Raw genomic sequence first — 23,158 nt, 5'->3', positions numbered from 1 at the left:
CTGCGTATAAATAGTGCGAATGGTGGACGCAGGCAAGTTCAACACGCAGACAATGTCCTTACTTCGTTCACCACAATCAAAATGCTTAATTATGTCTAGCTTTACACTAACTGTAACACCCTTACGAGCTCTTTTAGGCTTTTCCGATACCTTAGGACTCATCATGCTAACGGATGCACAAAATAAATCGAGATAAAGCACATGTTTAAGCAATGGCGGCTAGAATGCAGTTCCGGGGGAGGAGCTTGGCTGTTCGGGCGCACGCTGCCTTTTTTCGTAACAGTGAGAACACTTTTTGTTAACGAAAACAGGTAACTAATGCAGGTCTTTCATAACAGCGAGGTGTCGTAAAGCCAATGTTCAGAAAATGGGGGCCACCTGTACAATGATGGGTTTGACAGTCAGTGTCTTTTAGATAGACAAGTGAAAATGCGAGTGGAGGGATATAGAGCATATGCAGGAAGAAGAAATAGTTTAAAATGCAAAGACATTGTGAATCAAATATCCTGTTCCTGTGCTGCACAATTATATGTAATATCTTAATACATTTTATTAACTTCTTTTGCTATAATTATTTGGTTGAATCTTTATTTTTAAATGCTTTACTACTTTTGTTACAATTTACAGCAGAAGTCTATAGGAAATTTTATAAACCAGCTTTTAAAATAGAAGTTGCAAACACGAGTGAAAATACATTAGGTAAACATTCAAACTTAATAGAATATATAAGTAATAAAATATAAGTTATCCAACCATTGCTGCTTGTCTCATTTCACCAACAAGACAATTCAGGTATTCTTTGAAGCTGATTTAGTCATTATGGACAGGAGAGTGAACTGCATATCAAGGTGCAAGTGGACCTAGAGGCACTTCTTCATATTCAATAGGGTGGAGCCTCTACCCACAACTAGCTAGGAGCTGAAATCTACAAAGCAAATGATGAAAAACTAAGGACAGCACTTCAGAAGTGGTCATTTAAACAGAGAGAGGGAAAAGGACTGCAGAAGCAATGGGAGACAGTATGGTTACAGTATAAATATTCTCTGCAGCTACAGCAGGAAGTTCAAAAGATTAAACTCTTGTATTGGCCTAATTGTTAAGGGCAAGTCCTCAGTGCTTTAAAGGAACTTTGGAGTTTGACAAGGTAGTTCAAAAATCCAGTGATGTAGAAGGAACTCAGAATGAAGTCCTGGTCAGAAGTTGATGCATTTACATTAAAATGCAGCACACAGAACATAAATCAGTACAGCAGATGTTGTGCTGACGATTTAATCTACTCTATGATCAATCGAACCCTTTTCACCCACATAGCCCTCCATTTTTTTCATCTATGTACCTACCTGAGTCTCTTAGTTGTCTTTAATGCATCTGTCTCTACCAGCACTCCAGCACTGTACTCCATGCGCTTACTACTCTCCGTGTAGAAAACCTACCTCTGACATCCCCACACCCCCACGTTCTTCCCGTCACCCTCTTATACTAACTACTTCTGTCCGGGGGAAAAGGCCCTGGCTGATCATTTTATCGATGGCTCTTATCATCATATAAACGTCAATCAAGTCACCTCTCAACCTCCTTCACTCCAAAGAAGAACCCCCCCCGCCCCTCCCTCAGCTCAAATTTTACTCATAAGCCATATTCTCAATCTAGGCAGCATTCTGGAAAATCTCCTCCACATCCTTCCTATAGTGAGGCAACCAGAAATGAACATAATACTCTGTGTAGTCTAACCAGGGTTTTATAGACCTACAATTGTGGACGAGAACACAATCAGTGAATGGTTCATTGCCTCCCGGATGCCAGGGTCTGGGACATCTTGGTTCAAGTCGTCAGCATTCTTAAGTGGGAGTGTGAGCAGCCAGAGGCCATGGTCCATGTAGGTATCAATGACAGAGGTAAGAGGAGTGACAAGGCTCTACAAAGTAAGTTCCGGGTGTTAGGTGCCAAGTTGAAAGGCAGGTCCTTCAGGGATGTGATCTCAGGAATGCTACCAGTGCCAAGTACTTGTGAGGTCAGAAATATGAAGATGAAACAGTTTAACAGTGGCTAAGGAATTGGTGTAAGAGGAAGGGCAGATGATTTTTGGATCATTGGATTCTCTTCCAAGGAAGGTCACAGGGGGATGGGAACCAAAGTGCCAGACAGTTAGTACAGAGGTTGTGGAAACTTCAAAGTCAAGAACCAAAGGGTTGAGCATTGTGCAACTAATTTTCTCAGCGGCATATATTTCAATGCAAGTAGTATCAGGCAAATGAGTTCAAGGCATGGATCAAAACCTGGAATGATGATAATTCTTATCATTAGTGAGACTTGGTTGCAGGAGGGACAGGCCTGGCAGTTGAATAGTGGGGGGTTCCATTGTTTTAGATGCGACAGAGAAAAAGGATTGGCATTACTAGTCAAGGAAAATATTATAACAGTCAGGACAGACTGGAGAACTCATCTGGTGAGTGTTACGGGTGGAACTGAGAAATAAAGTTATGACCATGTTATGGGGCTATATTATAGACCACCTAACAGTCCAAGGGATTCAGAGGAACAAATTTGCAGAGAGATCGCAGATTGTTGCAAGAAACACAAGATGGTTATAATAGGTGATTTTAACTTTCCACATATTGACTGGGACTCCCATACTGTAAAGAGATAGGTTGGGATAGTTTTGTCAAATATGTTCAGGAAAGCTTTGTTAATCAGTACGTAAAAATCCCAACAACAGAGTGTGTGATACTTGATCTATTAGGGAAGAGACAAGGCAGGGGACATAAGTTTGTATAGTGTAAACACTTTGCATCTAGTGATCACAATGCCATTGAGAATTTTAAGAGTACAAAGCTTATGTGACTGACACAATAAAAGGTAAAGATAACAGACGCAGGGAACCTTGCTTTTCAAGAGATATTGAGGTCCTGGTTAAGAAAAAAAAATAGAAAGTGCATAGCAGGTATAGGCAGGTAGCAACAAATGGGGTGTTTCTGGAGTATAAGAAATGCAAGAGAACAGTTAAGGAAGAAATCAGGAGTACTAAAAGAAGGCACGTTGCCTTAGAAGACAAAGTAAAGGAGAATCCCAAGGAATTCTACGCATATGTCAAGAGCAAAAGGATTGTAAGGAACAAAGTTGGTCCTCTGGAAGATCAGAATGGTAATCCATGTGTGATGCCAAAAGAGATAGGTAAGATCTTAAATTTATTTTTGCATCTGTATTTACTCAGGAGATGGACACAATGTCAGCCAATATGGCATCAACTTCATGGACCCTCTGCAGATTACAGGAGGAGGTGTTTACTGTTAATTAGGGTAAATAAACTCCCAGGGCCTGATAAGGTGTTCCTGTGGACCCTGCGGGGAGCAAGTGCAGAAATTGCAGGGGCCCTAGCACAGATATACAAATCATCCTTAGCAATAGGTGAGCGGTAAGAGAATTAGAGGATAGCCAATGCTGTTCAAGAAAGGTTCTAGAAATAAACAGAAAATTACAGGCCAGTGAGCTTGACATCAGTAGTGGGAAAGTTATGGGAAGGTATTCTGAGAGACCAGATATATAAGTAGTTGGATGGACATGGATTGATTAAGGATGGTCAGCATGGCTTTGTGCATAGTAGGTCATGCCTAACCAATCTTATAATTTTCCAAGGAAGTTACAACACAGTTGATGAAGACGAGGCAGTGGATGTTGTCTACATGGACATTAGTAAGGTCCCGCATGGGAGGTTGGTCAAGAAGGGTCAGTTGCTCGGCAATCAAGATGAGGTAGTAAATTGGATTAAGCATTGACCTCGTGGGAGAAGCCAGAGCCTCTCTGACTGGAGGCCTGTGACTAGTGGAATGCTGCAGGGATCGGTGCTGGGTCTGTTGTTGCTTGTCATCTACATCAATGATCTGGATGATAATGTGGTTAAATGGATCAACAAATTTGCAAATGACACCAAGATTGGGACGTAGTGGTCAGCGAGGAAGACTATTATGGCTTGCAGCAGGATCTGGACCAGTTGGAAAAATGGGCTGAAAAAATGGAATTTAATGCAGACAAGTGTGAAATGTTGCATGTTGGCAAGACCAACCGGGATATGTCTTACACAGTGAATGGTGGAGCGCTAAGGGGTGTGTTAGAACAAAGGAATCTGGAAATACAGGTCCATAATTTGTTGAAAGTGGCGTCACAGGTAGATAGGTTCGTAAGGAAAGCTTTTGGCACATTGGCCTTCATATATCAATGTATTGAGTACATGAGATGGGATGATATGTTTAAGTTGTACCAGACATTGGTGAGGCCTAATTTGGAGTATTCTGTGCAGTTCTGGTCAACTACCTACAGGGATGATGTAATTAAGGTTGAAAAAGTACTGAGAAATTTTAAAGGATGTTGCCAGGTCTGGAAAACCTAGTTATTAGGAAAGATTGAATAGGTTAGGACTTTATTCCTTAGAATGTAGAAGAGTGAGAGGAGGTTTGATAGAGGTATATAAAAAATACCAGGGTACAGTTAGGGTAAATGCAAGCAAGCTTTTTCCACTGAGGTTGGGTGGGACTATAACCAGAGGTCACGTGTTACAGGCGAAAGGTAAGCTTAAGGGGAACATGAGGGGTAACTTCTTCATTCAGAGGGTCATGAGAGTGTGAAATGAGCTGCCAGCATAAGTGGTGCAGACAAGCTCGATTTCAACATTAAAGAGAACTTGAGACAGCTAGATGGATGGTAGGCCAATGGACAGCTCCGGTCCTGGTGCAAGTCGATGGGAGTAGGCAGTTTTAATGGTTCAGCATGGTATAGATTGGCTGAGTGGCATATTTCTGTGTTTAATTACCATGACTTTAACATTACCTTGCATCTCTTGAACTCAAACCCCTGACTAATGAATGTCAACACACCATACACCTTAACAATCATATCAACTTGCGTAACAACTTTTGATGAACCAATGGATGTGAACCTCGAGATCCCTCTGTTCCTTAACACTGCTAAGAATCCTGCCAGTAACCGTGCATTCTGGCTTCAAATTCAACCTTCCCAAAGTGATTCACTTTGCACTTTTCAGAGTTGAACTCCACCTGCCACTTCTCTGCCCAGCTCTGCATCCTATCAATGTCCAGTTGTAACCTATGACAACCTCCAACACTATCCTCCAATACTCAGATGAGCTGAGGGTAGCTATTAAGAATTTGTGACTTGATTTTTTAATTGAGCTTTTGAAGCATCCTTTAATCTGTGTTTTTGGTAACCTCCTCCTGCAACAGAGCTTGGAATAGTCTATTTCAGTAGCTTGATTTTGGTTATGTAAGTTATTTGGTTGGCTTAACAATGCCAACTGAGAAAAATTAAGGCCTCCATGCCGGGATGGTGGCCTGGGATCCAATGTAACATGGGTTCAATTCACCTTGCAGTGGATTTACAGGCTTTTTAGAAGACAGCACTAGTGATATCTTTCAGCATTTCAAGAATCAGAAGCTCATAGGAGGGGAAACATCACTGCCGCTCAGAAAACTACATTTTATATCAGGTCTTACTTCTTTTTTTAAAACCCATTTTACCTCAATCAGCCACAAACAGTGTGGGCATCTTGAAATCAATGGTAAATTTAATCCTTCTTCTCTGCCTTTGCTGAGGTGACAGTCAAGGCAAGGTTGCCCAGTTCTTCCTGTGTCCCTCTAGGATCATTTACTGTCAGCTGGTGGCATTATAATAAGAAACAGATTGATAGAGCGCTTTTGTTTTTCAGATACGGAACACAAGGACCATCATCCCATAGTCTTTAGTCAACGAGTTGGCCACCTCCACACCTGATCTTTAATGCAAACATCTAATCAGCCAATCACGTGGCTGCAACAATGCATAAAAGCATACAGACATGGTCAAGAGGTTCAGAATGGAGAAGAAATGTGATCTAAGCCATTTGACCATGGCATAATTGTTGGTGCCAAACAGAGTAGTTTGAGTATCTCAGAAACTGCTGATCTCCTGGGATTTCCACACATAATAATCTCTAGAATGGTGCAAAAAACAAATAACAACCAGTGAATGGCAGTTCTTTGGAGGGAAAAGTCTTATTAATCAGAGAGGTCTGAGGAGAATGGCCAGACTGGTTCAAGTTAACAGGAAGGCAAAAATAAGTCAAATAACCACGGGATACAGTAATAGTATGCAGAAGGGCATACTATGTATCCAAATGCACAACACAGTGAACCCTGAAGTGGATGAGTTACAGCAGAAGACCACCCAAAGCAGAAAGCCACTTTATTAAGCCGCTCCTGTACCTAATAAAGTGGCCACTGAGTGTATGAACCTTATACTTTCTGGTAGTTAGAAAAAAGATTATCCCCCATATTTCAAGCAATTTTCATGTAAAGGTACCAAATAGACTGGAAACAAAGTGTGAAAAGATACAAATTTACTTTTAATATATACAGGCTATCAATAGGAACATGCTCTAGTTTTACAGATGCCCATAAGTCAATTTTGTCGAGATAGTAAAATATATTTTTAAAAGTCATGTAATATTATAATAAATGGCATCAAAAGCACGCAAGATTGATCAGAAATTATTAAAAGTAGCAATAAAACTACTTCTGCTGCTGTTCATAGAATGAGCCTTTGTACATTGGACTTCTGAATTTAATGATATTACGGCAACTTGTTAATTTGTAAGGGAGCTCCAAGTCAGGCATTCTTAAGCTGGGGATGACCTGTACCTCTCAACACAGCTAGTCCCTTTGCACCTCTGAAGAAGTTCTCTTCTTTTATAAATTAGTCTACACCTTTATTCCTCTACCAAAATGAATAAGCATACACTTCCCTACACCATAATCCATCTGCCACTTCTTTGCCAATTGTCCCAATTTGTCCAAGTCCTTCTTCTGACTACCTGCTTCCTCAATACTACCTGCCTACCCTCACCTATGATTGTATTGTCTGCAGACTTCGCCATAAAGCCATCAATTCCCTTATCCAAGTCATTGACATATAATGTGAAAAGAAGTGGTCCCCACAGGTGGAAACCTCAGACAGAAGCAGGCAGTGGTTAAAAATGCCTGTACATATTCTTGCCAGCTGGACTGCACAGGATCTTAGGACACAGCCAGGGATATCATCAGGGCATTTTTGAAGGCCAATAAATATTCATGATGCTGATATCCCATAAAATTAAAACAAATGCAAACAGAGCTAAAATACCGTATCACACAATAATACCTAAATTAAAGATTACCAAAACAACTTATCAAGCAAGAAACTGCCACATATAATACACTAGAATATCTTAAGCTTCAAAATCTCACTTAAAGCTGCACTGATGGCCTACTATTGGACTAGTGGACTGGGCACAGATCAATGAGGGTGGAGAACTACTTCAGAATCAGAGTCAGGTTTATTATCACTGGCATGTGTCGTGACTTAGCAGCAGCAGTTCAATGCAATACATAATATAGAAGATAAATAACTAACTGCATATAATGAATAGATTAAAAATCTTGCAAAAATAGAAATAATATATCTAAAAATGTGAGGTAGTGTTCATGGGTTCAATGTTCATTTAGGAATCAGATGGCAGAGGGGAATATGCAGCCAACTAAATTTATGACCGTCTGCAGCTTCTTTCAGTCCTTTGCAGCAGTCCCCCATACCTGACAGTGATAGACCATGGACCATGGATCTGCGTCTGGGAAGTCTTCACTCTCCAGGGCGCAAGCCTGGGCAAGGTTGTATGGAAGACTAGCAGTTGCCCATGCTGCAAGTCTTCCCCTCTCCACGACACCAATGTTGTCCAAGGGAAAGGCATTAGGACCCACACTGTTGGCACCAGTGTCGTCGCAGAGCAATGTGTGATTAAGTGCCTTGCTCAAGGACACAACACGTTCCCTTGGCTGGGGCTTGAATTCACGGCCTTCAGGTCGCTAGTCCAATGCCTTAACCAGTTGGCCACGTGCCCACACAAGCCTGTCAGAATACTCTCCACATTACATCTACAGAAGTTTTTGAGCGTTTTTGTTGATATATCAAATGTTTTCAAACTCCTAAATAAGTATAGATGCTGTCTTGCCTTCTTTGTAGCTGCATCAATATGTTGGGACCAGGTTAGATCCTCAGAGATCTTGACACCCAGGAACTTGAAACTGCTCGCTCTCTCCATGTCTGATCCCTCTGAGGATTGGTATGTGTTCCTTTATCTTACCCTTCCTGAAGTCCACAATCAGCTCTTTTGTCTTACTGACATTAAGTGCAAGGTTGTTGCTGCGACACCACTCCACTAGTTGGCATATCTCGCTCCAGCATGCCCTCTTGCCTCCATCTGAGATTCTATCAACAATGGTTGTATCATCAGCAAATTTATAGATGGCATTTGAGCTATACCTAGCCACACAGTCATGGGTATAGAGAGTTGAGCAGTTGGCCAAGCACAAACGCCCGAGGTGCACCAGTGTTGATCGTCAGCGAAGAGGAGATATTATCACCAATCTGTACAGATTGTGGTCTTCTAGAGGGAGATACAGAGGCCCAGGTTCTGTAACTTCTTAATCAGGATTGTAGGAATGATGGTGTTAAATGCTGAGCTATAGTCAATGAACAGCATCCTGACACAGGTGTTTGTATTGTCCAGGTGGTCTAAAGTCATGTGAAGAGCCATTGAGATTGCATCTGGCGTTGACCTATTGTGGTAATAAACAAACTGAGGTGGGTCCAACAGTTCAGTTTAGTTATGACCAACCTCTGGAAGCACTTCATCACAGTAGATGTGAGTGCTACTGGGAAACAGTCATTAAGACAGTTCACATTATTCTTCTTAGGCACTGGTATAATTGTTGCCCTTTTGAAGCAAGTGGAACTTTCGCCTGTGCAGTGAGAGGTTGAAAATGTCCTTGAATGCTCCCGCCAGCAGGTTGGCACAAGTTTCAGAGTCTTAAGGCTGATTTATACTTGTGCATCAAATTGACACCGTAGGTACAACATAGACGCGAACCCTACACAGTGCCTACGCGGATCCCTATGCCGTAGCCTGACGCGCACCTCTCCCAAAATATAACTACGCGTCGCAGCAACGCAGACCGCAACAACTGTGATTGGTCCGCTTGGTAGCATCGCATTTCCTCCTACACTGCAATAGCTTCCCATTGGGCGACTGAAGGGCAGGGAAGGAACTCGGGCTGCAATGCTTTCCATAAAGCTTTACAGACCTCCGAGATTATGGAGGACACATTTTGCTTTTACGAAAAAAGACACTCGCTTTAAACTTGTTTACCCCGAGAAAGACTACCATGATCATGAAGCCCTGCACGGGCAGGTGTGTGCACATGCATAACATGCGCAAATTGCAGAGCGACGCAGACACACCAACACACAAGTATAAATGCTCACAACGGCGTAGCCCACTTGTGTAGGCTACAGCACAAGCTGGTACACACAAGTATAAATCAGCCTTTACCAAGTATTCCGCTGGGACCTTCCACCTTGCAAGAGTTCACCCTCTTTAAAGACGGCCTAACAACAGCCTCCGAGACACAGGGTCACCGGGTGCAATAAGTATCTTCACAGCTGTGGTTATATTCTCCTCATCAGAGCGGGCATAGAAGGCACTGAGTTCATCTGGTAGTGAAGCACTGCTGCCATTCATGCTTTGTAAGAAGTAATGTCTTGCAAACCCCGCCAGAGTTGTTGTACATCCATTGTCGCCTCCAACCGTATTTGAAATTGTCTCTTCATTCTTGACATAGCCCTCTGCAAGTCATACTTGGTTTTCTGGTATAGACCTGGGTCGCCAGTCTTGAATGCCACAAATCTAGCCTTCAGCAGAACGATGTAACTCCTGGTTCATCCAGGACTTTTGATTTGGGAATGTACAGCAAGTCTGTGTAGACACACACTCATCCTCACAGGTTTTAATGAAGTTGGTAACAACTGCAGAGTATTCATCTAGATTCGAAGATGAATCCCTGAATATAGTCTAGTCCACTGATTCAAAGCAGTCCTGTAAGCACTCCTGCGCTTCCCTTGTCCATACCTTCTTGGTCCTCACTACTGGTGCTGCAGTCTTCAATCTCTGCCTATACTCATGGAATGGAAGTACAGCCAGGTGATCAGACTTCCCGAAGCGAGGGTGTAGAATAGCTCAGTAGGCATTATTGATGGTGGTGTAACAATGGTCCAGTGTGTTGATTCCTCTGGTATTGCAAGTGATCTGTTGATGGTAATTGCTTAGTGATTTTTGCAGGCTGACCTCGTTAAAATCCCCCAAAACGATGGCGACGGCGTTCCGGCTTTCCAATATTTCTAGCACAAAATCAAAGTTAGTGGTCTTTCCTGAAGTGGAGGTCAGGCATGAACAGGGTCAGCTCAACATTCAGCCAACCACACAATTATCAAACCTGTCAGCTGATGCCAACTGATCAGCAGTGCTGCTTCACTTGAATCCCCTGAATATTCATTTCTATTTATATTGCACCCTTAAAATAGAAAGAAGTTGTACATATCATACACATACATTTATTTATCGTAAAAAAAATGAATTAGTATTCAGATAGTAAAAGTTGCAAAACAATTAATTTTTAGAGGTAGGGAAGGCGGAGGGGTGAAAGCAAATTACTTAATGTTTGACATTTTTGACCTTTATTCTGAAGCACCCATTCAATTTTCATTGACCAGTATTGATCATCACATTCATAAGAAAATAATACTGCAATTGATTATTTTTTAACTCCTAGCTTTATGGAATTGCACATCAGCTAACTTATTTGAACATTAAAAGAACCATTATGAACAAAATATCAGTAAATCCACATGCATTTGTCTATCAAACTTAGCTTCGTATTTCAATTTTTTTTAAATCAGTTTTAATGTTAAATACTTATCCAAGAATTCACCAAGACCAGAATCACATTTTCAACCAACCATGGTTCTGATCTACAACCAAAAGATCAGAATTGTTTACAGCGGTATTTAACAATTAAATCTTGCTGCCAAAGAGAGAACTTCACAGTATTGAAAGCAACATCACATCATCCACTTTAAAACTGTTTTACAGAATGTACAAAACATAACTGTGCGAAATTCATGAGCAAAGTGTGCAATAGTAATTTTGATGTTTTCACACCGTTCTGCGCTGAAGTATTGACTTTGCACATGAACACGACAGTACCAAATTGCCTCTACATAAATTGCAAATTTTAAAAAAAACATAAGATCACAGCAATTGAAGATGAAAACTACTGAATCACTTCAACCATAATTTCATCTGCATCTTACCACACTGATAAATAGCATCGCCCAATAACGTCTGTGACAACAAATTAATAATATTGACTATACCAGGGGTAGGCAACCTTAAGCACAAATGATTTTCTAGCATGTGTTATTCATTAATTTGAGGCAAAACATAACTAGATGTATTTAAATGAATAATTCCCATATTTCAAGTTTTTTATAGCATTTATCTGGCCCACTGTCCGCTCATTAATACGCGATTCGGCCCACAGAGACAAAAAGGTTGCCAACCCCTGGACTATACAAAGCAGCAGTTGTGATTTTAAAACAGTTACAACAAGGTATGCAATAGAAGTTGAGGTTTCAAGAGAGCAAAGAAACCCATTATTGTATGATGAAAAAACTCAAACTGAGACATAATTTAAAAATTATGATTGAAAACAAGACTGAATAATCTAAATTAAAATTTGCCATTTTTGCCTTCAGGAATGGAAAAATTAACAGTAGTGTTACTGCTTCCTCCCTCTATCACCTATGAAAATATTAATTCTTTGATCATCACTATTAAAACTGTAAAACAAATTCTTTACTTTGATGCCAAGTATGTCTACGGAGGGACTGCCTTCTGGATTTTTACCAAGTTAAAACTGCACAGCAATCCATAATCAAACAGCTGGGAGAAATAAGTTGTCCAGAGAAAACTTTAGAATTTGTTTGATTTACATTGATTTGTGGTTAAATGCAGTTTTACTCTTTTAATCCAATTTTTTTAAAAAACAGAGAAAGTCCTGATCAGACTGACAACTTTGACACTAGGGTCTGCTCAGGCTCTGCTCAGCCAGGCAGGCAGAGGTATCAAGATCTAGGGTTCCCAAAGAAGGCCGTACAAGGTCCTGACTAGCATTTGTCTTAGATAGTGATTACAGGTATTTCAGGTTGAGACAGGTGATCAGAAATTCTTTTCTGAGTAGTCATTCAAGGACTGCCAACGTCAGCTACTCGACTACCTTTGCATTTTTTTCTACTTCTAGGTGGTTCCACAAAATTCTTGACTGGATAATCATGAAATGTCAAGCTGAGTTATCAAACCACTGTTCGCTCCTTGCTAGAGCAACCAATGCGGTATTTGCAGATAGCCGTAATTTTTTTTTAATCTGTAAAATTTAAGCAATACTGGTCACTATATAATCTACATCTTAACCTGAAGATGTAAGAAACCCATTCATTCATAACTAGCATTTTAAACCCAATTGTTGCCAATCATCTAAGTACCTTGCCGCACACCGAGAAGCAAGACAAATATCAAAAAGAGGAAGAAATTATCATAAAAAGATGTAACTATCTGTTTTATAGTGTGGTGTCATGTGGAAAGTCCAGGATTCTTAATACATCATGCGTAATGTAGAGAGAAGCCTATGGTTATTCAAACAAGAGCTCAGATTTGTGGAGTTCAAGGATCAGCTCGAACATGAAAATCTCTGGACTATGAGTTCCACAACTGAACACTCTGTAGCTTGGAATATACAGAACAAAGAACAGCACACCATAGGAACAGGACCTTCAGCCTATGACATTGGGCCAAACTATTTAAGCTAATCATGATCCATGTTCCTCCATTTCCTGTATATTCATGTGCTCATCTTTTTAATGTGCCTCTTAAACTGTTTTATCTTGTATGTCTCCATCACAACCCCTGGCAGCTTATTCCAGGCAATGACCACATTGGCTTAGAAGAAAAACCTGCCCATCATAGAGTACTTCCTTTGAACTTTCCCATCCTCACCTTAAGTGCCTACTCTATAGTATTAAGATATTTCACCCCGAGAAAAAAATAACCAGCTATCTACTCTATCAATACCTGTCAATTTTATAAGCTTCTATCAGGTTTGTCCTCAACCCCGCCACCACTCCAGAGAATACAACCATGATTTCACCAAACTCTGCAATAGCATGTGCCCTGTAATACGGACAGCATCCTGGTAAACCTCTTCTGCACCCTCTCCAATGCCTCCCACATCTTTCCTATAATGGGGCAACCAGAATTAAATGCAATATTCCAGATATAGCCTAACCAGATGCAAGGCCACAATACGACTTCATGACTCTTGATCACAATTCCTTAACAGAGGCAATCATATAATTTCCTATTTACCACCTTATTGACTTTTGCAGCCACCTTCAGAGAGCTACAGTCTTGAACCCCTGTGCATCAACATTTAAAGATTCTGCCATGAAGTGTATTTTCCCTTTATTTGATTTTGCAAAATGCAACACCTCACATTGCCTGGATTAAACACCACCAGCCACTCTTTTGCCCACATCTCCAACTGATCAAAATCCCGCTATTCTTTTGGCAAACATCGACACTCTCCACAATGTCACCAATCTGACATTTGCAAACATGGTAACCCATCACCCACATTTTCATCCAAGTGTGTGTGTGTGTGAGTGAGTGTGAGTGAGAGTGAGAGTGAGTGTGAGTGCGTGTGTGTGTGAGAGACAGAGAGTGTGTGAGAGAGAGAGAGAGAGAGAGAGACAGACACACAGACAGACAGACAGACAGACACAGACTACAAAACCCATTTTCAATGGGGAAGCTCAATTATTTTGGCAATGACTTGGGAGTGGTTTTATCAAGAAAACATCCACTTTAGGGCAACTGAGTGCACAGCAAATGTTTACAGTATTGGTCACATGGAGTTCAATAGTCAGTTGTTTCTGCAACCAGCAACAAGGGTCCTTCCTACCTTTCTCGTGCCAAGGTCAAAGACCAGAGTGCAGAACATTTCAGTGAGATGCAAGTGACAAAGAGGAGTAACCAGTTTTCATAGACCACATAGGTATAATGATACAAGGGGAAAAAAAAGAATCAAGAACTGTTGTCACTTTTGGAGTGACTGGGTCATACAAACTGTTAAAATTACAGTCACAAGCACCAATTTACTCCTTGCACCATAGATTAGCATATGAAGGTAAAATAGGATAGAAGTTAATACATTTGGAAAATTGTGCCACAAGAACAAGGTAATAGCTGCAATTTTAAGTTAAGGAGAACTGCACATTGTGGACTGGTAGATCTGAACTTAAGTATAATTGATACATTTGTGGGAAGATTAATAAGTTAATTGAGGAAGGATTTAAACCATTTTGATAAGGGCATAGGCATTAGTTTGCAACATTACAAAAGGAGAAAGAAAATGACATGGGCAAGAATAAGTTCAGAAATAGGCAATCAAATTACTAAAGCTTGGTACATCATAGTGATCCGCTAGCACTAAGTAGGATTGTATTTTAGCTGCATAACAGAAACCTGTTATGTTAAAAAAAAGGATTAGGGCTTCTTGATGACAAGGTGCATAGACAGGGTAAATGCAATCAGGCTTTTCCCAGTGAGGTTGGGTGAATCTAGAACTAGGAGGTCATTTGTTTGAAGTAGCGAGTGAGAGAGCGACAGATACAGATGTTTAAGTATTACAGTGCAGCAAAGAGAATTACAGAAGCAAGAGATGAGAGGAGCTGGTCAAAAATGATTGGAAGGGAACACTAGCAGGGATGACGGCACAGCAACAACAGTTGGAGTTTATGGGCACATTTCGGAAGACTCAGGATAGATATATCCTAAAGTAGTAGTAGTCTAAAGACAGGATGACGCAACTGTGGCTGATAAGAGAAGTCAAAGCCAACATAAAAACCAAAGAGAGGGCACATAATACAGCAAAAATGAGTGGAAGTTAGAGCATTGGGAAGCTTTTAAAAACCAACAAGAGGCTACTAAAAAAGTTATAAAGGATGAAAAGATGGAATACGAAAGTAAGCTAACCTAACCAATAATATTAAAGAGGATACCAAAAGTTTCTTTAGTTATATAAAGCGTAAAAGAGAAGCAGGAATAGGTATTGGACCGTTGGAAAATGATGCTGGAGCAGGAGTAATCGGGGACAAGAAAATAGCAGACAAACTGAATAAGTATTTTGCATCAGTATTCACTGGGGAAGACACTAGCAATATGCTGGACGTTTGAGAGTGTCAGGGGACAAAAGTGAGTTGCCTTTACTCGGGAGAAGGTTCTTGGGAACCTGAAAAGTCTGAAGGTAGATAAGTCACCTGGACCAGATAGTGTACACCCCACGATTCTGAAAGAGATGGCTGAAGAGATTGTGGAGGCATTAGTAATGATCTTTCAAGAATCAATGGATTCTGGCATGGTTCCAGAAAACTGGAAAATTGCAACGTCATTCTACTCTTCAAGAAAGGAGAGAGGCAGAAAGGAAATTATATGCCAGTTAGTCTTACCTCAGTGGTTGGGAAAATGTTGGAAAAGATTGTTAAGGATGTAGAATTGGGGTACTTGGAGGCACATGATGAAATAGGCCGAAGTCAGCATGGTTTCCTTAAGGGAAAAATCATACTTGACAAATCTGTTGGAATTCTTTGAAGAAGTTACAAGCAGGATAGACAAAGGAGAATCTGTGGATGTTGTGTACTTGGATTTTCAGAAGGCCTTTGACAAGGTGCCACGTGAAGCTGCTTAACAAGCTAAGAGCCCATGTTATTACAGGGAAGATAGATCATTGGCTGACTGGCAGGAGGCAAGGAGTGGAAATAAATGGAGCCTTTTAAGGTTAACTGCTGATGGCTAGTGATGTTCCACAGAGGTCTCTGTTGGGACCTCTTTCTTTTACGTTATACGTTAATGATTTGGATGACGGAATTTGTAGCAAACTGTGTGGACAATAGAAAAAGGTGGAGGGGAAGGCAGTGCTGAGGAAGCAGAGAAGCTACAGAAGGACTTAGATTAGGAGAAAGAGCATAGTGTCAGGAAGTGTATGGTCATGCACTTGTGGTAGAAGAAATAAAAAGCGTAGACTATTTTCTAAATAGAGAGAAAATTCAAGAATCTGAAATGCAAAGGGACTTGGGAGTTCTCATGCAGGATTCCCTAAAGGTTAATTTGCAGTTGAGTCGGTGGTGAGAAAAGCAAATGTGATGTTAGCATTCATTTCAAGAGGACTTGAATATAAAAGCAAGGATGCAATGTTGAGGTTTTATAAGGCACTGGTGAGGTCTCACTTGGAGTATCGAGAGCAGTTTTGGGCCCCTTATCTAAGAAGTGACGTGCTGACATCTTAGAGGGTTCAAAGGAGGTTCACAAAAATGATTCCAGGATTGAGAAGCATTTGATGGCTTTGGGACGGTACTCATGGGATTCAGCATAATGGGGGAGGGGAATCTCATTGGAACCTATCATTTGCTGAAAGGCCTCGACACAGTGAATGTGAAGAGGATATTTCCTATGGTTGGGGAGTCTAAGACCAGAAGACACAGCCTCAGAATATAGGGATGACCACTTAGAATAGAGATGAGGAGGAATTTCTTTAGCCAGATAGTGATGAATCTGTAGAATCTGTTGCCAGAAACAGCTGGAGGCCAAGTCACTGGGGGTATATTTAAGGCAGAGGTTGAAAGATTCTTGTTAAGACAAGGCATGAAGGGATATGCTGAAGAGACAGGAGATTGGGGCAGAGGGAGAAATGGAGCAGCCAAAATGATTGACTGTGCAGACTCAATGGGCCAAATGGCTTAATTCTGCTCCTATATCTTATGGTCTCATGGACATACTGCAGGGCGCAAGTCATTTGAAAACATTAAGTCTTGTCAGAAGCAAGTCTTACTTGAGCCAAAAAAAAAAGGCGGTGTAATCAGTGTGGATATTGTTGGAGCAGCCAGTGTTAGAGTAGTCAGGCTTTGGCTAAACAGGCTTCAGCAAGAAGAGGCACAGGTTAAAGGTGCTGAGTCTTTTGGAGTCATTTAGTTGATTGTAGAATTTTAGCTTAAGAAGTTAGAGCCAAAGGTACAACAAGTGTAGGCAGGACATTAGACAAGGCAGTGCAGTGCTCCTCCTGTAAGATATGGGATTTGCAGGGTACTTAGTGTTCTACCTGATGACTATATCTGTAAAAAATGCACCCAATTTTAGCTCCTAACTGACAAGGAATTGAAGCCGGACCTGGATGTATTCAGGAGCATCCGGGAGGCTGAGGTAGTCCTGAGTGCAAGCTTTAGGTAGTAGATGGGTGGCCACCAAAAGTATGGGGAGTAAGCAGTTAGTGTAGGGCTCCCTGTGGCCATTCACCTCAGCAATAAGTATGACTCTTTGGATACAGCCGGGTGGAGGGGTGGGGAGGTGGAGGGAAAAAACAATCTATCAGAGCACAGCAGCTGCAGTCAAGCCAATGGCACTGTGGACAACTCTGAGGCTTAGTAGGGAGTGTCAGTTAGAGCAATAAAGATAGTTAGGGGCATGGACAGGAGATTCTGTGGCTGTGAAAAAAGTGCCAGAATGGCGTGTTGCCACCAGGTGCTAGGTGCAAGGATAACTCAGAGCAGCTGCAGAATATTCTCAAGAGAGACAGTGAGCAGCCAGAGGTCGTGGTGCACTTTGGCACCAATGACATCAGGAGAAAAGGGGAAGAAGTCCTGTGCAGTGTATACAGGGAGTTAAGGAAGAAGCCGAAGACCAGCACCTGTAAGGTAGTAATCAATGGGTTATTCCCAGTGCTACGTCAGGGTAGAAACAGGATGATAGTACAGATGAATAAGTGGCTGTGGATCTAGTGCAGGGAACAGGATTTCAAACTTCTGGATCATTGAGATCTCTTCTGGGAAGATATGACCTGTATAAAAAGGATAGGTTACACCTGATCCCGAGGGGGACCAATATCCTTGTGAGTTGGTTTGCATTTAGGAGGATTTAAATTAATTTGGTAAAGGGAGATTGGAACCAGAGTGATATGGGCTGAAGATGGGGCAGTTGGTGTACAAGAGGATGCAGTGTGTAATGAGACTATGAGGAAGGATGATAGGGGAAACTTGTAGTCAGTGGAATGAGTTGAAGTGAGATATGGGAGCAAAATCGAAGAAGGGTGATGAATACAGGACTTAAGATGAACATTTGAATGTACTCAGTATATGGAATAGGCTAGATTATCTTTCAGCATAGTTAGAGATTGGTAGGAATGACATTGTGGGCATCACTGAGTTGTGACTGAAAGAAGACCATAGTCGGGAGCTTAACATCCAAGGATAACATTGTGCTGAAAAGACAGGCAAGTAAGCAGAGGTAGGATGGCTCTGTTGGTAACAAAAAAAGAAATCAAATCCTTAGAAAGGACTGGAAGATATATAATCCTTACGGGTAGAGTTAAGAAACTGGAAAGGTAAAACAATCCCTATGGGAATTAAGTACAGGCCTACGAACAGTAGCAAGAATGTATAAACTACAACTGGTAAAAAAAAAGACATGTAAAAAGGGCAATATTACGATGGTCATGGGGATTTCAATATACAGGTGGATTAGGAAAATCAGGTTGGAGCTGGATCCAAAGAGAGGGAATTTGTAGAATGCCTACAAGATGGCTTTTTGGAGCTGCTTGTGGTTGAGCCCACTAGGAGAAAGGCAATTCTGGATTGGGTGTTGTGTAATGAACCAGATTTGATTAGGGAGCTAAAGTAAAGGAAACCTAAGGAGACAGTAAACATAGTATGACAAAATCCACCCTACAGTTTGAGAGGGAAAAGATAAAGTTAGATGTATCAGTGTAGAGGTTACTTGAAAGCAAACCGCTGGATTTTTTTTCAGATATATAAAGAGCAAAAGAGTGGCGAGAGTGGATATTGGAACATTGCAAAATGATGCTGGAGAGATAGTAAAGGGATCAGGGGTTCCCAAATTTTATTATGCCATGGACCCCTATCATTAACCAAGGGGTCTGTGGATCCCAGGCTGGGAACCGGTTGCCTAGATAGAGTGGGTGTGGACAGGATGTTTCCTATTGCAGGTGAGTCTGGGATCAAAGGGCACAACCTCAGAACAGAGGGACATCCACTTAGAAGGAATTTCTTTAGCCAGGGGGTGGTGAACCTGTAAAATTCTTTGCAACAGACAGATGTGGAGGCCAAATCAGTAAGTATATTTAAAGCGGAAGTTGACGAGTTCTTGATTAGTTGGGGCATCAAATATTTTGGAGAGAAAGCAAGAGAATGAGGTTGAGAGGGATAATAAATCAGCCATGATAGAATTGTGGAGCAGAATTAATTGGCCAAACAGCCAAAGTCTACTCCTATGTCTTATGGTTAAGGGTGAATGGTGAAATATTTAAGGAGAACCTGATGGTGGAACTTCTTAGCTCAATGGGTGCTTCGAGTGTGGAACAAGCTTCCAATGGAAGTGGTGGACGTGGCTTCAATTTCAGCACTCATGAGAAATTGGGGTAAGTACATGAATGGGAGGGGTATGGAAGGCTATGGTCCAGGTGTGCATTGAAGGGAAAAGGAAAAATAACAGTTCAGCATGGGCTTGATGGGTCAAAGGGCCTGTTTCTGTGTTGTAGTTCTCTCTGACCCCAAGGTGCTTAAAATCATAGAAGGGAAATAAAAGTAGATGCAGGAGGGTAGAAATGCTGGTAAACATGTAGAATTGGAAAGTGACAATGACGTAGAGCAGCAAAACAGAACTTAGTTACAGTGCCTGAACATCATGCTGTTGCATCCCCTATAAGGGATAAGGAATGGTGAAATATTTGGAGAAAGATGCAGGGATCAAAGTGTGATAATGCAAGGCTTAAATTTTCCCAATACAGAGATGGTAACGGCAGAAAGGGAAAAGAAAAGTGGAATACGTGAAGTGTACGCAATAAATTTTCTTGATTGCTGTATTTCCAATCCAAAGAGGAAGGGAACAGTCCTTAATTTAGTGCTGGAAAAGAAAGTTGGGACAAGTGGACCCTGCTTTTGTTTAACAATATTTAAGATTATGGTAAAATATGTAAAAATATTTAAACCAGGAAGGAATCAGTTAATTTTGTTGAATTGTAAAAGGATCTGACTGAATTAACAAAACAAATAAGTGGAGCAAGTAGGGAGTTTTGCATTTTAAAAAAAGAAAATGAAAAGGCCAAGAATGTTAATGGAACAAAGAAAGCTACTATAGTGAGAATTTTATCCATGTTTTTGCTGGTCTCAATGCACTTATGAGCTATTAATAAAAGTCACCAAGATCTTTGATAACTGAGCAGAAGAGATTGTTGACTGCAGTACAGATGATAGGATATTTATTTACACATATTTACATATATAATACATTTTCAAAACTAAAGCCTATGTGCTTATAAACATAATAAGAGAAAGGATTCAGTCTGAATAAAGGCCACAAAGATGAGAACAGTAGTAAACAGCTTTTTCTCCAGATTGGAAGGAAAGTCTAACACTACTCAAATAGGTTGCATGGGCTTGCATTTGAATGAATTGTTCCTTGATATTACCTTCCCTGTTAAGTGCAAATTTCTGAAAATGATAAGGAATAAAAAGGCCAGAGAGACAAAGCCGGGAAAATACTTGACATTCTCAATATTAGTGTTGTTTACAATATCATGTAAAATTCTGCTGCAGTAAGAATCCTGATTTACACTCAAGCTTATTTTTATCAGTCATCAGCTTTGTAGAAGGTGGGGAAATATGACACAAGTAGCAAAAACCTCATTTCACAACTAACTGAGCAGGAAAAATCTCAAAAAACCAAAACAACGTTATACGTGCCTTATAATCTACAGAGTATACCTATTTCACAATTTCTCATCTGAACTTTACCGTATGCCATCTCTTCTAAAGAACATTCAATACACTGCAAATATAGGAGTTGCATACACAAAAATACAAAATTCCACACACAAAATTACACTGAAGCAATACAGTATTTAAATACTGGTTCAATACAATTCAAAAACAGATGAAAGTCAAACAGGAAGTGATGTGTACATTACGCACTGCATTATCATTTAATCATACAAATTTACATTTTCACCATCAACAGACCCTGCATGGTGTAGCTTTCTTGAAAACTGTCATTTTGCCCTTTGGGTTATCAGGACACGCTTTCACAAACTCAAAATCCTGAATAAAACATACTCACTGTATACTGGACCGTGGCTACTGCTGCTTGAGGAGAGTAGATACGTTCTTCAATTGTCTGCTGCACAGGTCCTCTGGCAATTCTGTAGTAAAATGGGGCGTTAAGGAAAATTGTATGTTCAAGGAGATCACTTTCAGTTCTATGTCTGCTCATTCCAGTAGCAATGACTTTGCTAAATTGGTCACGCTGCCTGACGCTTGTAAACCAAGTCTCTATGATTATCAAAGCTTAACATTTAACTTTGTGTACATACTACACTCACACTGGTAACCTGATCACTGTTCCACTGAACACAGTCATTTTCCTGTATTAGTGGCAAAAGTCAGAATAAAACCATGGCAAACTTTCCAGTAGGTACACATACTCATCATCCTGTATTGAAAATATGCCCCAAATACAAATATGTATGTTTACCAAGAAATACATCTATTAAGTTGAAGAATGAAGATCCACAAATACTGATACATCATTCAAATTACAAATATCCAATCATTTTGTTTTAGTAACTCCACTTCCATACTTGTCTAAATGTTTAGAAAGATATATCACTGCACAACTATTCATAGATAAGTGAGGAACCCACAACCTATAATTCAAATTACATTTAAAACTATATAGTTAAATAGGTACTGTAATACTAAGCTATTCCAAAATAATAACATCACAAAGTAAAAACTTTTCAAACGTCTGCTCTAAACCTTATCCATAAATTTCTGCCATCCCAATATTTGCAGGTCTCTCATTTGCATCAACTACAAACGTTTGTATAATCTTCAACTCAAAATTCCTACTGTCCATACACAAGTCACTTAAGAACATAACAGTTAAGTCAAAGTAGGTTAACATCTCCAACTAAAAATTCTGAATTGTACACGAAGCCTCTTCATGACATCACACCTCCCGTTCTCTTTTATTTTAAAAAACGCTGCAATCCTTCTCCAACTCTAGCCTCGTGCGCTATGTAATCCCCAGTCAACGATTAGTCGTGATGTTATCAACAGTACAGGACATGTCCCTTAGATATACATCACAAACCTACCAGCCTCTATGTTCTCCTTTAATACCTACTACAAAACAAACATTTTAGGGCTGTCATTTAATGACACCATTAGATCAGCATCATCTTTGAATGATTGTACTCCTGTGCAGGAGTACCTTAAGATTTTAAAATGTCCAAGGGCAAATCTTTGGTTTTACTTATTTACCTTTTAACATACTCACCTACTTTCCTTTACATGTGGCATGTGCAGATGAAAAAAAGTTCAGCTGATATCATTCCAAAATTATGGAGCTTGAGGTGAAATAAAAACAGCACTTTTTTTTAAAAGACAGAGCTGAAAAGGGGTAAAAAAAAATCATCCAGTGGTGCCCCATGAGTACACACTCACAACACTGGTCCACATAGGCAGAACTGCATTGATTTCCTGCTCATTTCAACTGTACATTGGAGGAAAGTTCCAATCCAGGTCAGTGAGTCCTGGACCAAAACCCAGAGGTTGGCAAAATCCCAGCGAAGGCCTGCGAGTTTGAAGTGTACTGGCTATGTGTGGGAGTAGGGAGGAGGAAAGCGGCTTGTTTGGTGTTGCAGCTGCTGTAGTTGCTTGCATTGATCTGCTCAGCGTGGTCAACATGTTATGCTGGTGCCAGAATGTGTGGTGACACTTGGGGCTCCCCAGCACATTCTTCGGTTGAGTTGGCTGTTAATGCAAATGACACATTTCATTGTATGTTTTGATGTATATGTGATCAATAAGTAAATCTGCACCTGAAGATTGTATCACTTTCAATGAAAACTTGTTAACTAGTGCATACAACACACACAAAAGTTGCTGGTGAACGCAGCAGCAACTGTTACGTGTGTTGCTTGAAATTCTAGCATCTGCAGATTTCCTCCTGTTAACTAGTGCATACAATGCATTTGCAGGCCAAGCCAGATTTACAATCCAAATAATTTCAGGGCCAAATAATTGATGCTTTCGTTTTTGCCTCTGAAGATATTTTTAA

The 23,158-nt window shown here is 40.5% G+C and overlaps 1 protein-coding gene across 13 annotated transcripts in view; it reads right to left on the bottom strand.

Moving 5' to 3' along the window:
* Positions 1–23,158, bottom strand: part of LOC134337823 (eukaryotic translation initiation factor 4 gamma 3-like) — a 306,969-nt gene that overhangs the window by 233,288 nt on the left and 50,523 nt on the right. For 10 of the 13 annotated variants that reach the window (XM_063033097.1, XM_063033102.1, XM_063033098.1 and 7 more), the window contains one exon: positions 21,155–21,236. The exons of the other annotated variants lie outside the window; for them this stretch is intronic. In XM_063033097.1, coding sequence (XP_062889167.1) covers positions 21,155–21,236 — 82 coding nt within the window. The remainder of the gene's footprint in view (positions 1–21,154; positions 21,237–23,158) is intronic. 13 annotated transcript variants of the gene reach the window in all.

The sequence above is a fragment of the Mobula hypostoma genome, chromosome 25 (assembly GCF_963921235.1).
Source record: "Mobula hypostoma chromosome 25, sMobHyp1.1, whole genome shotgun sequence".
Lineage (NCBI taxonomy): Eukaryota > Metazoa > Chordata > Chondrichthyes > Myliobatiformes > Myliobatidae > Mobula > Mobula hypostoma.
This window is presented reverse-complemented; position numbering and strand designations above follow the sequence as displayed.